Here is a 13,930-nt window from a genome sequence, read left to right as displayed (position 1 = left end):
CATTTGTTAATTCAAGGATCACAAATTCAAATGCCGGCCAAGAATAGAAGGCAAGAATTTTAAGAAAAACAGGATAAAGATGACTGCATTTGAGGGAAAAAATGGGAGTGGTGAGGACCACTGAAAACTGGAGAGCTCGTGGCGAAGCAGAAGTGGAGGCTGCTACTGTTGGCTCCGATGGCTACGGCCGCACAAGCAGGCGGCTCCAAGGCTGCTTGCTCCTGCAGGGATTTAAGGAAAAGCTACATGTCCAGATATGTGTGGGAAACATCTCAACCTAAATACAAACAACAAAACATGCTCTGCTTAGATCAAGCAAAAGATGTTTACAGACTGTATCTGGCATGCAAAGCCACAATTTCTCAGCTTTGAATCACTAATTCACAGAAGGAACAAACTTTGGTTTCACTAAGTCTGTAATTAGACTCATAAAATTTGCACATACACTTTTTTGTAAATTGAGAAGGCACTACATCCTATTCTTAATTCATTCCTTTCCTACTCTCAACTGAATGATTTCCTTCTATATCTCAGGTAACCCAATATGGGTTTCCTCCTCGTGTTTTATTTTTATTTCTTCTACTAATCTGGTAAATTCCTCAAGGTAAGAATGTCCATCTTTGTGTACCCTGTACCTTCAATAAATGAGAAAAATGCAATCATCAAATCTCAGAAGATCTGCCAATGATTTACAATATCCTTCTTTCAAAATAAATCACAAATTAGTCCAAACCTCATAACAATTTTTAAAATGCGACAATTATATTCACACTAATTTTGACAAAAAACTGGGTCAAAACATTATCACATACCTCACCAAAACCACCAAAGTACTCCCTTATTTTCTCTTCAGGTGTATCTGGAGAAAGGCCACCAACAAAAATTTTTTTAACAGGCTCTTTTGTTTTCATGGCTTTGGCCCTTTTAGGATCAATCACCTTCCCATTCAATTTATGTTCTTTCTGATCCATGACCTAAGGAAATTGAAGTTTTTCATTTTAAGTATGTATCTTAATTGAAGTTCAGATTGTTAACTTACTTAATAATTACAAATACAGCTAATGCCAGGTATATGCGGACTTGTTCATAACTGAACTATCAAACTGTGGTGATGTGACATCAGCTAATACAGAACAGTGTTCAAACTTGACTGTCAATAAGGATGGGGAGAAGGGGAGAGACAAATCTCATCAATTACTAGAAAACCATCTCACCTTCAACTGCCAAGAAATTCCAAAATCTGTACTTCTGTGAACTTGTCACAGACTGTCCTTTTAAACAGGTGTTTTTAAGTCTCAGTATTTTTAAAATTTAATTTTTTTTTTCAAGTACAGCCTGGCATATAGAAGGTATTCAGTAAACAATTAAAAAGAGTACTCTTCATAAAATGTACTGGTTAAGAACTATATATAGCTCTTCCTTCATATACTGCAAAAGGGGAAATTATGAACAGGCAAATTAAGTGTTATCAAACTATCCACATCTTGTATTATTAACTAATCAGAACACATAACACACTACCTTATCTACACTCTCCGACTCTTTAAATAGCACAAAGCCAAAACCCCTTGATCGCCCTGTGATAGGATCTAACTTCAGAGTGCAGTCTACAACTTCACCAAATTTGGAGAAGTAGTCCTTCAGATCTTTCTTTGTAGTGTCCCAGCTAAGGCCTCCTATAAACATTTTCCTGTAAAGACAAAAAGTAATATTAAAATGCTAAAAACAAATAAACAGACTTTGCCTTAAGTATCCATAACAACAATACCTTTTCCAAACTGCACCAGTTTACTGGGCAGATCAATCATGTCACTCTCCCTATGTCACCGCGTACCAAGAACACCCCATTCCAGTTTTGTCAAGTTTTGCTTATTATTGCTGCATCTACATTTAAGGGAAGTGAGGAAGCAGCAAATTCTTTTTGACTTGCCGAAAAGATATTTGTAACCCTAAAGTAAAAATACTACACGTTTAAGTCTTAAATTACAAGTTAAATATTGGTTAACAGTGAAACAGAATTTTCGCTTCAAATTTCCATTCCCCACCTTCATTAAACTTGTGAAAAGACTATGCAGTCCCCACTGATCACAGCAACCGGTATGCCTACGCTGAAGCTTCCTATTTAATGGTTCTCTTCGTTAACAAAACTCTTAGCACATAAAATGGAAAATTCTAAGTCTCACAATTAAGTTGTAAACAAAGTCTTTTGATGTGCTAAGACAATATAAACAATTTAGTGAACAAAAATTACCCACTGAAGCACAACCCATGAACTGACTTATATAATTTATTCACAGTAGAACCTCAGTTAACCAGCAATAAAATATTTAAGCCTTAAAGATACTAAAAGTGACAGGTGGTTAAGTGGAAACCACCAGAACACTTTAAGACTAAATACATCTACTCCAAAAAACAAAAACAAACAAACAAACAAAAACCCAACACCCCTCCGGTGAAGTACTATTCTTCTCACAGCAAAACACTACTGTGCTCAGACCTGGCAGCTCTCTGACTGCTTCTACATCTGCCCCCAGAGCCATCCCCAGCCGGCCCCAAGAGCTTAGACACACCTCCTACCCTTTAAAGAGACAGGACTGGAATTTTTCATTTTAAGGGTAAACTGTCAGAATTTGTTATGTAAAGGCTAACGAGTTTACGGGAATAAAATCACACTCGCTTAATGATTTCTCATCTTTGTAAGTGGGGTAGGAACAAGGATATGGCACTAACTTTCAGCTCCAGATAGAAACTAAAGCAGGAAACACCTCCATCTTGTGGGCTTTTAGGATATTGCCACTCACCCAATTCTTCCAACAAGAGGCCAACTGTGTCCCTAGAATGAGATCTTGTTCTGCTTCTCCCCTAAAGATGCCAGATTAACTGAGGTGTTACTGATCTTACTATTTTGCCACAGACTTGCTTTTAGTTCTAACGAAATCAATTTACAAACCAAAGGTCGTTTTACTTTCAGTATATACTGTGCTTCCCATTTCAGGTTATGTTTTCAATTAGTACATGTATTGTAGTGTTAAAGCTGGGTTATTTATATGCTTAACTTTCCTCTAATAAAACCTCCAAGCTTAAAGTAACCCTTATTAACCCCCTTTTTTATTTTATCAAATGAAAATAAGAACACCCATAAAGTTGTATAGGTAGTTTTTAATGTTTATTGCCAATTTCATGGAAAAAACTTACTCTCAATTAGTCTTTCATTCAAATAGTGCACCTTCTGAAATCCAACCCTTGTCACTTAAATATACGCCTTAAACACACTTTACTTTTATAACCTAAAGATCCAGAGCACTTCCTTCATAGATGAAAGTTGATTAGCAACATTTAACCCTTCCACGGTAAGGACACTGCTGTATTTTTAAAGATGAGAAGGAACAAACTATAAAGCAATAATCCCTTACTCAGGTATCCATGGCAATTTCAGAACAGAAACCATTTCAATTAAGTTTAACTACTGAATTACCACCTTCTGGGATTACAAAATTTTTCTACCACTAGTGTAAGAGTTTGAAATTAATTCAGTCTGAAGACAATATAGTAACAAAAGCCTTGTTTAAAAAAAAAAAAAAAGAAAAAGCTAGGGGCGCCGGGGTGGCTCAGTGGGTTAAAGCCAATGCCTTTGGCTCAGGTCATGATCCCAGGGTCCTGGGATCGAGCCCCACGTCGGGCTCTCTGCTCAGCGGGGACTCTGCTTCCTCCTCTCTTCTGCCTGCTTCCCTGCCTACTTGTGATCCCTGTCTATCAAATAAATAAATAAAATCTTAAAAAAATAAAATAAAATAAATAAATAAGCTAGTTGAAAGGCAAGAATATTCTGCCTGATCAGTCCTCAGATATTAAGACAGAATTTGTTTCAATTTTATTCAACCAAGGCAAAGTTTATACTGGGTAAGTGTCCTTGATTTAAAATAATTGAAAAAAACAAAATAATTACAAAGAAATAAATTATAACCCATGACTGAGGCATATCCTATTATTATTCACAAGCCCCAAACGTTTTTCACAGCTTAGGAAGTCAGTTTTCTTAAATACTGGATAAGCATCAACTGGCCCAATAAAGAAGTCTTAAGAAACTTCCCCCTTTTAATACAATCCTTAGTACAAAAGTGGTTACGCGTGCCTACCACCTTACAGCTAAAAGGTCACTGAAGATGCGGCTTTTCCTAAAAATCAATCCCCTTTGGAAAAAATACTAAAAACTCTGGGTCAACTATAATTTATACATGTTCCACAGAATGATTACTATTTCTCAAAAAAATAGAGTAAAACACAAAGTAAAACTTCAGCTATCCAGCACCTTTAGAGTGAGCCAAACATTCCACCATGTTTAAAAAACACTGCCTGTCTTCTAATCTCTCCCAGTTGTCTTTTAACCTTCATCTGGGATTTTTTTTCTACAGCACATCACACTTCTGCCTTCATAAATACAGTAATCATGATTTAAACACTGTATGGGTCAGTCACCACTAATTAATATTAAGCTACTGAAGCATGCCCAAAGGCTCTTCTGAAATGAGAGAACTATTAATTCACTAAGTGCATCTCATTTCTTAGTTATTTTAAGAAGTTTTATTTTTCATTTTTGCCAGGTTAATCACCAGTTGCCGTTAAATCCACCCCACCCCTTCCATTCTGTAGGGCGGGTAGCCAGCACTTGAACTTGGGCAAATTCTGTGTAAAGAAGAGTAAAACAGCCTCTGAGCAAGAGCCTAACTGGCTCTTTGAGACAGACATATGCACTGCCATTTTGGCAGTCCAAGACAGCTACAGCTTTAGCCGCTCTTACAGGAAAGGCTGCCGCACCACTGACAGCAGAGAGGTAAATACTACAATGAACACCAACTGTTCCAAATCATTTCATCCTTATTAAACGGAACATGCCAAATCCATCGAATCTTTATTCAGTAGACACACCAACATATAACGGTCGAGTACAGGAAGAAAAGGCCTACTGTCTTAATTTTGGATAAAAAGGGTTATCTTAGCCTCTCAGAACACGAGCATTCGGACATGCTCTCTCTCAAGTTATGAGATGGTGTAAGATATGCTTCGTTTTCTTTTAGATTCCTGTATTTTGCTTAAAGCTGGGTACCTACTATTGTCCATCCAGATCATCCCTGCTGCCCTGAATACCAAAAGTTGCTGTCACTCCTGCAGAGATGTGCAAATACTTAAATGAGGTAGACAGAACTTCAGAAATCCTAGGCAGCCAAGTGAAAACTATGTCACAAGGCTTGTTCAAGTGGCAACAAAAATGGGCTCCTAGTCCTGCAATACAAGTTTAAACTTTCATCCTTAGTTGTAACTGTATCAACAACCCTAATGAAAACACAGGACTGCATCTACAGTATTTTACTGAGAGTTTAACTTCTTAATCCTACTAAGCTTTTTGGCACCCCAGAGGCAATAGAGTATTCAATTTAGAACACCTACTCAACCATGGAAAGCTCCTTGCTTTTACAGGTAGTGATACTACATCATACTATAGTATTAAACAATATGCATAAAATTATACAACCCGGTGCAAATGACTTTCCAAATGCTATACAATGTTTTTTAGGAATTTAGACTGTTTAGTGGGACATTCTCAAGTAAACTTAGAGGCAGTAAAGCCAAACCACCTGAGTGTAAATCCTACCTCCACCTAGTACTAACTATATGACCCTCAGGAAAACAAAAACCCAAGACTGCTTCCACTCTGTGAGAGGACAAAGAGCCTATTTCATGAATCTTCAGTAAGGATTAAATGAGCAAACACAGGGGTACCTGGAGGCTCAGTCCAGAGCATGAGACTCCCGAAATAAGGGTTGAGTTCAAGCCCCACATTGGGCATAGACCTTACCTTAAAAAAAATTAATAAAAAAATAAAGGATCAAATACACCTAAAGGTACAGAACATAGTTTGAAATATCCCAAGTGCTCAATAAAAAATTCTTTAGAAGGGACGGAGCACAATTTAAATATAACTTAACAGAGCAATGTTTACTTCTACCTAGCACCTAAACTTTTTAAAATTTGCATGGTCTATATGAAGTCATCAACATTAAAAGGAAAAATCCAGAATGAAGTCCTATAAAACAGATCCTAAGATTATTTTCAATACTATAATCTTAAGCCAAAATGTCTAAGTATCCCACATAAAAATACAAACTAGAAATTGGGTCGCCTAAAAAAGTCTTCAATAAAATATAGTTAAAAAACCATCTCAGTGACTTGTCTGTACTCCATATAAATGCCAGTATTTAATAAGGAATTTCGAAATATAAAAGGTCATACAGAGGGGCACCCGGATGGCTCAGTTGTTAACCATCTGCCTTTGGCCCAGGTCATGATCCCAAGGTCCAGGGATCAGGCCCCACATCGGGCTCCCCACTAGGCCAGGAGCCTGCTTCTTCTCCCTCTACTTGTGTTCACTTTCACTCTGTCAAATAAATAAAATCTTTGGAGGAAAAAAAAAAAAAGGTAATACATATGGAGAAGTGCTGACTGATGAAAATGCTGATTTAACACTCCAGTTTTTTCACACGCCAAAACTTACTCTGTGTTATTGAGATCACTAGATTTAACACTCCAAAAGTCAATAGTATTTTACTGAAAGATACTTCTAAGGCTCTAGTGTGAAATACCTTATTCAAGCTTCCATGATAAACACCATTTACACTCCCTCCCAATTTTGAAATATGGCCAAAATAATATTCTGCAACTTTCAAACACTTCCTGACAACTCATGACCTCATATGTGGTTTCATAACAAGTTCTGACAGTTTAAAAAAAACAGAATGCCAATATGATATATATTTCAAGTACATATAACATGGCTAGCCAATCACTGTCACAGTTCAGAAACACTCAAGCATACCACTAATTCGTTTTCAATTTTCGCTATTTTATCATTAAAATGATTCCTTTAAAATCCCAAATACAAGGAAAATCCCACCAACACAAATAAAATCAGTATTTTTCCTTAAAAGTATTGATTTACTTATTTATTGGGATTTTTTGGGGTGCAAAAATGTGGTTTTTTTAAAACATGGGACAGGACCTGTGGGCAGAAAGAGCTGCCAGAAAGTATAAAGTTAAGTAACTACCTTTAATGGGGGACAGGGCTTACTTTTGACAGCTACATAGTACCACGTGGTGGGTAATCATTTTAGAATCTGTATAAAAAATACCTTTGGAAACTGACAAACTTTCAACAAGCTAATAAAGGACTAACTCTTTTAGCCTAGCTTGTTAAAATCTCATTATTACTTCACACTTTAGAATGAACCTGAATGACTAAAAACGATAATTAGGTTGAAAACAACAGCTAACAAGATGACAGGTTTTAAGTCAACTTCAAATGTTTAACCCAAAATCCACCCCCCCTTTCCTTTCATTCCAAAGAAGGAATGATTTCCTATATTTTCACTTCCAAAAGAAACTGGCAATCAGCTCTAGAAGATTCAACTTCCATCGACCTGGAGGTTAAGGAATGTGGTTTCCTTAACCTAGAGGTTAAGTTCTGGTTAACTGAGATTACTACACACTCACAATTCTGTAGTTTTCTAATGTAAATTAATTTAGATACGAACACTACACCCAAAAAAGGATGAAAGTTTAGATTCTTGCAATCCTTTAAAAATGTTTTTAACAGTAAAAAGGAAAAATTATGGAAAGACTGATTCTATGACACTGCCTCTACTGGTTGCTTTCTGAGTGTATTTGCTGATGGTTTTTAATCTATCTTTCTTACAAGTGAAGAGAAAATGGGAAAATTTCCCAGTAGTCTGAACTGTGTGCAAGTTTCAAGTCTAGATAAGCAAGAGTACACAGGACATGACCCAATACTTAACAACTATCACCCTGATTACTGGCCAAACACTACCAGCAATGACCCTCCCCACCCCCAAATAATCATAAATGTCTAGCTCCAATGTACAATTTAATACTCCAGAAACTAAAACATGCTTACCTTTACTCCACAGGAGTAAATCACTGGCAGTATCAACTATTAAGGCACCGGATAAACACACACAAGCTATGAAAGCAGGCTATGCAGTCAATCTTCCCGTGGTGAGCATTGTTTCCAACACACAGATCAGCAAACCAAGTAACAAACGTGTTGTATTACCTGAGACCACACTGTTGGAAGTGAAGTAACAGAAACAGATCCCACGCTTCCAGCATCCAGCATTCAGTGCCCTAGCTACTAAAACGTTGAAGCAGAACTAAAGTCAAATAAATCTTGGACTAACAGAAGTTATGTTTCACTCCATCTGTCAATCTGTACACACACTTGAGGTGCACAGCTTTAAGTGGAACAGGAAAGAGGTTATCATTCTATACCTTTTTAAATGCTTTCAAGCGTAGCATGTATTGCTTCACGACTAAAACCAACCATCCTCCATATTGGCCACACATCACATATCCCAACAGCAGAATTCAAAACGTTCTTAAATTAGGGAAGCCTTACAGAGGACAGAATACCCAGGCAATATTAAAAATACACATTAAGGGGCGCCTGGGTGGCTCAGTAGATTTTAGCCTCTGCCTTCGGCTCAGGTCATGATCTCAGGGTCCTGGGATCGAGTCCTGCATCGGGCTCTCTGCTCGGCAGGAAGCCTGTTTCCTCCTCCTCTCTCTCTGCCTACTTGTGATATGTCAAATAAATAAATAAAATCTTGAAAAAAAATACACATTAAATATACTTAGTTTACAGAAGTCACATGACACGGAGAAAAAAATCCAGGCTTAAGGCCAAATAGATTTATCTCAAAAGACAGCACTGAAAAAAACCACCATGATTTTCTCCTATTCCAAACCCTAAAGGTCAGGTGATTTAGTACCTTCCATAATTTGAAATGAAAAGAATTTAATACTTCTCTCCTCCCTTAGCGGTTAATCTTGAGACTTGGGAGCATCAATTTCTGCAATTTTAACACTAGAAACTTGTTAAAGGTTCCAAAGAACACTAAAATTCAGACCATCTACTCAGGGTCTCAACTTTACAGAAACCCAACTTGACTGAATTAAAGGCCAGTAAATTAGGTATGAGGAGACTGCTCTAAAAGTAACTGTTTTATAAAGCAACATTCAGAATGCCCCAAAAGCACTAGGATATACATTATAATCTCAAATATTTAAAACAAAAACTTGTATATCCCCATTCTTAGAAATTAAAGGGCAGTCAACCGACAGCAGTATTAATTCGCAAAATTCCAAACAGGAAGAAATCACACGAGCTTATACACTAATGGTTATAGGTCCAGATCTACTGCCCTGCTACCAGCCAAGTGCTGTGCTCCGGCTGAGAACTGAACGGGAAGTATTTTGCTTCCTGCCCAATCAAATGCAGGCAAATCAATGTACCGACCTTATAAAACCATCTGAAAGCTAACACACTATTAAGAGTTTTCCACTCATCTTGATATGTAAAAAAAATCTCCTTCAGGTAGCTGTGCTACATGGCATGTATTTTGCCCCACACGAACTTCAAATTACCTACCCTAAAAGAACTACAGCCCTCTATACAACGTGAACCCACACAAAAATGGGTAATTCCAGGCAACTGCTTACAAGTAAAAACCAGGGATATTAAAGTTGGGAAAATTAAAATGAGATGAACTCAGGAAAGCATTTTATTATGGAAATGAACAAATTATTCCAAAGGTTTGAAATGTGGAAACATCCACAGAGATGTTACAGACATACCCTCCTAAGAATAGCTGTTTGTTCTTACACTCAACAGAAAAAACAAAAACAAAAACTTCTGGGTACACAACAAACTCATTTTAAAAAAATTTTAAGGATCACACTGTAGTAACTTTATTCTCAAGTTAAAACTGTAAAAAAGAATGCACATATATGTTTAACAAATTAAATTTGGATGATTTCGTATCTAGTAAAGCCAGTCTTATTCTCATCCCTGAGGCTATTATGAAACTGCAGCACAGTATCTCTCAAACTGGAAGTCAGAGAAAGGAACAGATAGAGTGACAAGTGCACACACCAAAAAGAAAAACAAGAGTATCTGTAACAGGAGGAGGCTGGGTGATTAAGCAGTAATTTTATAAAGTCAAATATTACACCTTAAAAACATTTCTTAAATGTAAACTTGCTTAACTTAAAACGAAACTCAGTTAAATCCTATTTTCAGGAAATAAAAATAGGTCAAAATCTAAAATGTTCCCTAACTATAAATATTTAATTATCCACTTTTCCTAAGAGGTCATTCAAAAAACTTGTAAACATACATGATTGGGAAGCAGGGCAAAAATAATTCTTATAAGAATCATTAACAGTGATCTCAAACCTAAGTTTATGCCCTTTCTAATCACTGAAAATGTCTCCTTACATAAGATATGAAAACATGTAATAGAGTAAAAAAGTCAGTTATACTGACTATTCAATCTGAGTCTGCCACGATTAGCTGGCAGTGGAAATGAACAATCACAGTGCTAAATGGATGAACTTTCATCAAAAAGGTTTTATTCCATATGTCAAACTCTGACCCCAGTCTTCTTTTTACTTTTCCCATTTGCCTATTGCCAGTCTGCTTTATCTGCAATATAAAACCGGACAGATTTCAATGGATGAGAATACAGTAGTAAGTAAAGCTCTTGTAAAATTTAAATGTTATCCCCACTGGGCTCTTAAAATAGAATGCAGTTTGTATAGCCAAGTCCGCTTTCTACAAATTATTGGCCCTCTTAATTCCAGTGGTGGTGGACAAACTCCTGGAAAGCTCAAAATAAAATTAATCCTAAAAGCAGGAAGACTGACATTTAGGGGAAAGAGAAGGATAAAAAGAATCATCATCTACCATCCTTCCATGGAGAAGTCATGCAATTTCAGAGACATGTGAACCAACCAACTGTAATTAACATTCTAAACAAATCGCACTGAAAATAAAAAATCTGCTAAGAGCTGTAGTGAAAAGCCACATCAGCCCACTTCTGAATGGTTCGTATCCAATCGTTATTAAAGTTCTTTCTACTTACAAACACGGCTGGAGATGTACATTTTTGCATACATATACATATACACAGCACTACTTTAAAAATGGTTTTACTTTTCACATATGCAGAGTATTTCGGTATGGCATGCAAGACATTTTAAACACACAAGATTTTATATCAAAGAACCTTCATATTTAAAATTAAACTCAGAATTCCAACAAAAATAGTTGTCTTGACAAAAGGAAATCATATTTGAAATTACGGTATCACTAATTATATTGTTTCAATTAACCAAACCACAATTACATGCATTACCACAGACCAAAAACCAAGAGATGGCATTAATTTTGCCCAAAGATCACACACGATGCCTAAAAAGGTTTTATATCCCAGGCACAAGATATCCTACTGTACTACGTCTAGAACTTCCTGGGGGATCAATGGGCAACTAATCAATACACAGCCTCTGCACGTTATGACTACTGAAACCTTTACAATACAGAAATAAAATTTAAAAGTTTTACCATTCTTCCCGCTGTGCCGTCGCTGCTTCAGAGTGTCGTGGGGAGGAGTTTGAATGGCTAGGGAATTAACAACCGGTACAGCAACCAATCAAAATTCTAGTTTTAGTTTTTGACATTGTTAGGGCTAAAAAACTTTAATTCATTTACACTTCAGTTCAACAGTAGGTAACTATAAGCGTAGCAGCTTTGTGATTTGAAAGGTCAGGGCTAAAGCCTGTTCCAACCAGCAAGTTACGCAATTAATCATTTTGGTACCTCTGTCCAAAGAACAGAATTCAGAAAATAAAAACCAAAATGTTAAAAGGCTTAAGTTTCCAGGTATTTAACTTACTCCTTTCTTAAACTGTCCGAAATTCAGAATCAAGTCAATGCAGGCCCCCAGCCCACCTCCCTCATCCCACACCAGCCTGACAGGTCTGCCGGGGCGGAGATGGAAACTCGCCCTCGGACCTCCCTTTCCCACCCTCCAAACCTCCTGCTCTTTCCCAAAAAAGTCGTGTTTTGTAATACTGGACCAAGGTGACATTTTATTGTTATCTTCCACACTTTCTCCTGTTCTAGCGCAATAAAAACACGCACACGCGCCCCCGACAAAGGGAACCGAGGCGCTAACCAGGACGCGCAGCCACGGGAGTGGAAAACCCAAGCCCGCGCCCGATTTAGTCCCTCCTGTAACTCCTGGACTGCGCTCCCGCGCCCAGGCCGCATTCGAACAGACCGAATGCGGCGCACACACAACTTGTTCCAACTGCAGAACAAGCCAGCGCTTTAAAACCTGCAAAAAAACACAGAACCATGCCTTAGCGCCACGAAGGACTTGCTCGTTGACGCAGCGGCGGGCGGGCCGCCTGCAACGTGCTGAGAGCGCGGGAAGGAGAAACCAAGAGAGACCAAAAACGGGGCCCTGGGCACGGGGCGGGGAAGCGTGGCCGGTGCGCGCGAGACGCGAGGTCCCGGGGTGCGCACAGCCGGGGCGCCCGAGCCGGGGGGCCCGCGGGCCGGGGAGCAGCGGCGTCGGCGCGAAGGCCGCGGAGCGCAGGCAGCGGCGGGAGGCCCGGGAGCGGCCCGGCCCGGCGAGCTCCAGCGGCGGAGGCAGGCCCAAGTGCGCAGCCATTGTTCGACGCCGCGACACGCCGAGCGGGCCGGGAACGCGGGCGCGGGCGGCCTGAAGCCGGGGCAGCCGAGGGGGCGGCGGCGGGGGCAGCGGCGCGGCGGCCGGCGACAGACGGGACAGACGCACCGTCTCGGGACGCCCGAACGCGCCCCGAACGAGCCCCGCCGTCCCCGCACAGACCCTCCGCGTCTCCCCCTACGCCGGGACGGCGGCGGGAAGCGGGCGGCAGAGGCCGCGGAGCGAGAAAAAAGGCCCCGGACGGGCGGGAAAACCCGGGGGGAGGAGACCCGCGCCGAGGGCGGGCGCAGGGCGGGCCGGGCGGCAGCACGGTGACGGTAAAGGTGGAAGCGCGTGTGCGGGGGGGAGGGGGCGCCGGCAGGGGGAACGGACGCCCGGGGCCCGGCGGGGAGCGGGGACCGCCGAGCACGGGGACGGCGTGCGCGCCCGGACGGCGGGCAAGAGCGGGAACGAGGCCTAATGGCGGGGAGGGGGAGGGGGCACTAGTCGGGCCTGACTCTCCCGGGCCGCCCCTTACTCACCCTTCGTCCTCCTCGTTCTTGCTGGCGTCGATCTTCGCCCCCTCCGACTCGGCGGTGCCCCCTTCGGTGCCTCCGGCCGCGGTGCCACCCCCGGTCCCGGCGCCGCTTCCCGCCGCCGCCGCTGCCCCCTGCGCCGCCGCCACCATGGCTCCCTCCTGCTCGCCCGCCGAGCCGCCTACCGCCGCCGTTGCCGCCGCCGCCGCCCCGTCCCCGCCGAACTGCTCCTCCGACATCGTCTACTGCCTCCGCCGCCGCCGAGACGACACCCGCCGCCGCCGCGAACCGAAACTAGCAGCAAAGTAATCCCCGCCGCCGCCGCGCGCCCGCTCCACCGCGCGAAGCACACAACAGGACCGAGAAGGCGCGCGCGGCTGCGAGGGCTCCCGTGCCTCTCCCTGGCCTGCCCCCCTCGCCTCCCGCACTCGCGCGGCGCGCTCGCCCGCTCTCCGCGGCTGCACTGGGAAAGAATAAGCAGCAACGGCGGCCGCGCTCGCCTCCTCCTCGCTTTAATGGCGCCGCCGCGGACCACCTAAAATGGCCGACGGAAGAACGGCGCGTCCCGGTCACGTGACGCGAGAGCGCGCCCTTTGCGCCTCCCCGCCCCCTCTGCCGCCAGCTTTTTTCCTCTTCCTCCCGGGTCCCGCCCTCTCCTTCCCTTTTATACCTTCCCGCACGCGCCGCGGCGCGCAGCCTGGGGCCTTTAAAAGGAACCGGAAATGGCGTTTGCGGGGACGGCCGCGCGGGGACCATCGAGAACAAGGAGCGCCGTTTGGGAGGCGCAGCTAGAGGGGCCCTTGCTTC

At 41.9% G+C, this 13,930-nt stretch overlaps 1 protein-coding gene across 5 annotated transcripts in view; it reads right to left on the bottom strand.

Moving 5' to 3' along the window:
• Positions 1-13,661, bottom strand: part of LOC122889919 (heterogeneous nuclear ribonucleoprotein D0) — a 17,358-nt gene extending 3,697 nt beyond the window's left edge. The window contains exons 1-4 of one of the 5 annotated variants that reach the window (XR_006380998.1): positions 13,130-13,661; positions 11,477-11,533; positions 1,522-1,690; positions 813-974 (exon numbers count right to left, since the gene is read on the bottom strand). Coding sequence is in view for 4 of the 5 variants with exons in the window: in XM_044225448.1 (XP_044081383.1) it covers positions 813-974; positions 1,522-1,690; positions 11,477-11,533; positions 13,130-13,362 (621 nt within the window). In the remaining variant the exon portion in view is untranslated. The remainder of the gene's footprint in view (positions 1-812; positions 975-1,521; positions 1,691-11,476; positions 11,534-13,129) is intronic. The other 4 variants (XM_044225448.1, XM_044225450.1, XM_044225449.1 and 1 more) reach the window with 4 other exon arrangements.
• Positions 13,662-13,930: the final 269 nt, after the last annotated feature.

This window comes from Neovison vison, chromosome 11 (assembly GCF_020171115.1).
Source record: "Neovison vison isolate M4711 chromosome 11, ASM_NN_V1, whole genome shotgun sequence".
In the NCBI taxonomy this organism is placed as follows: Eukaryota; Metazoa; Chordata; class Mammalia; order Carnivora; family Mustelidae; genus Neogale; species Neogale vison.
Note: the sequence above shows the minus strand (reverse complement) of the source record. Positions and strands in the feature narration are given on the sequence as shown.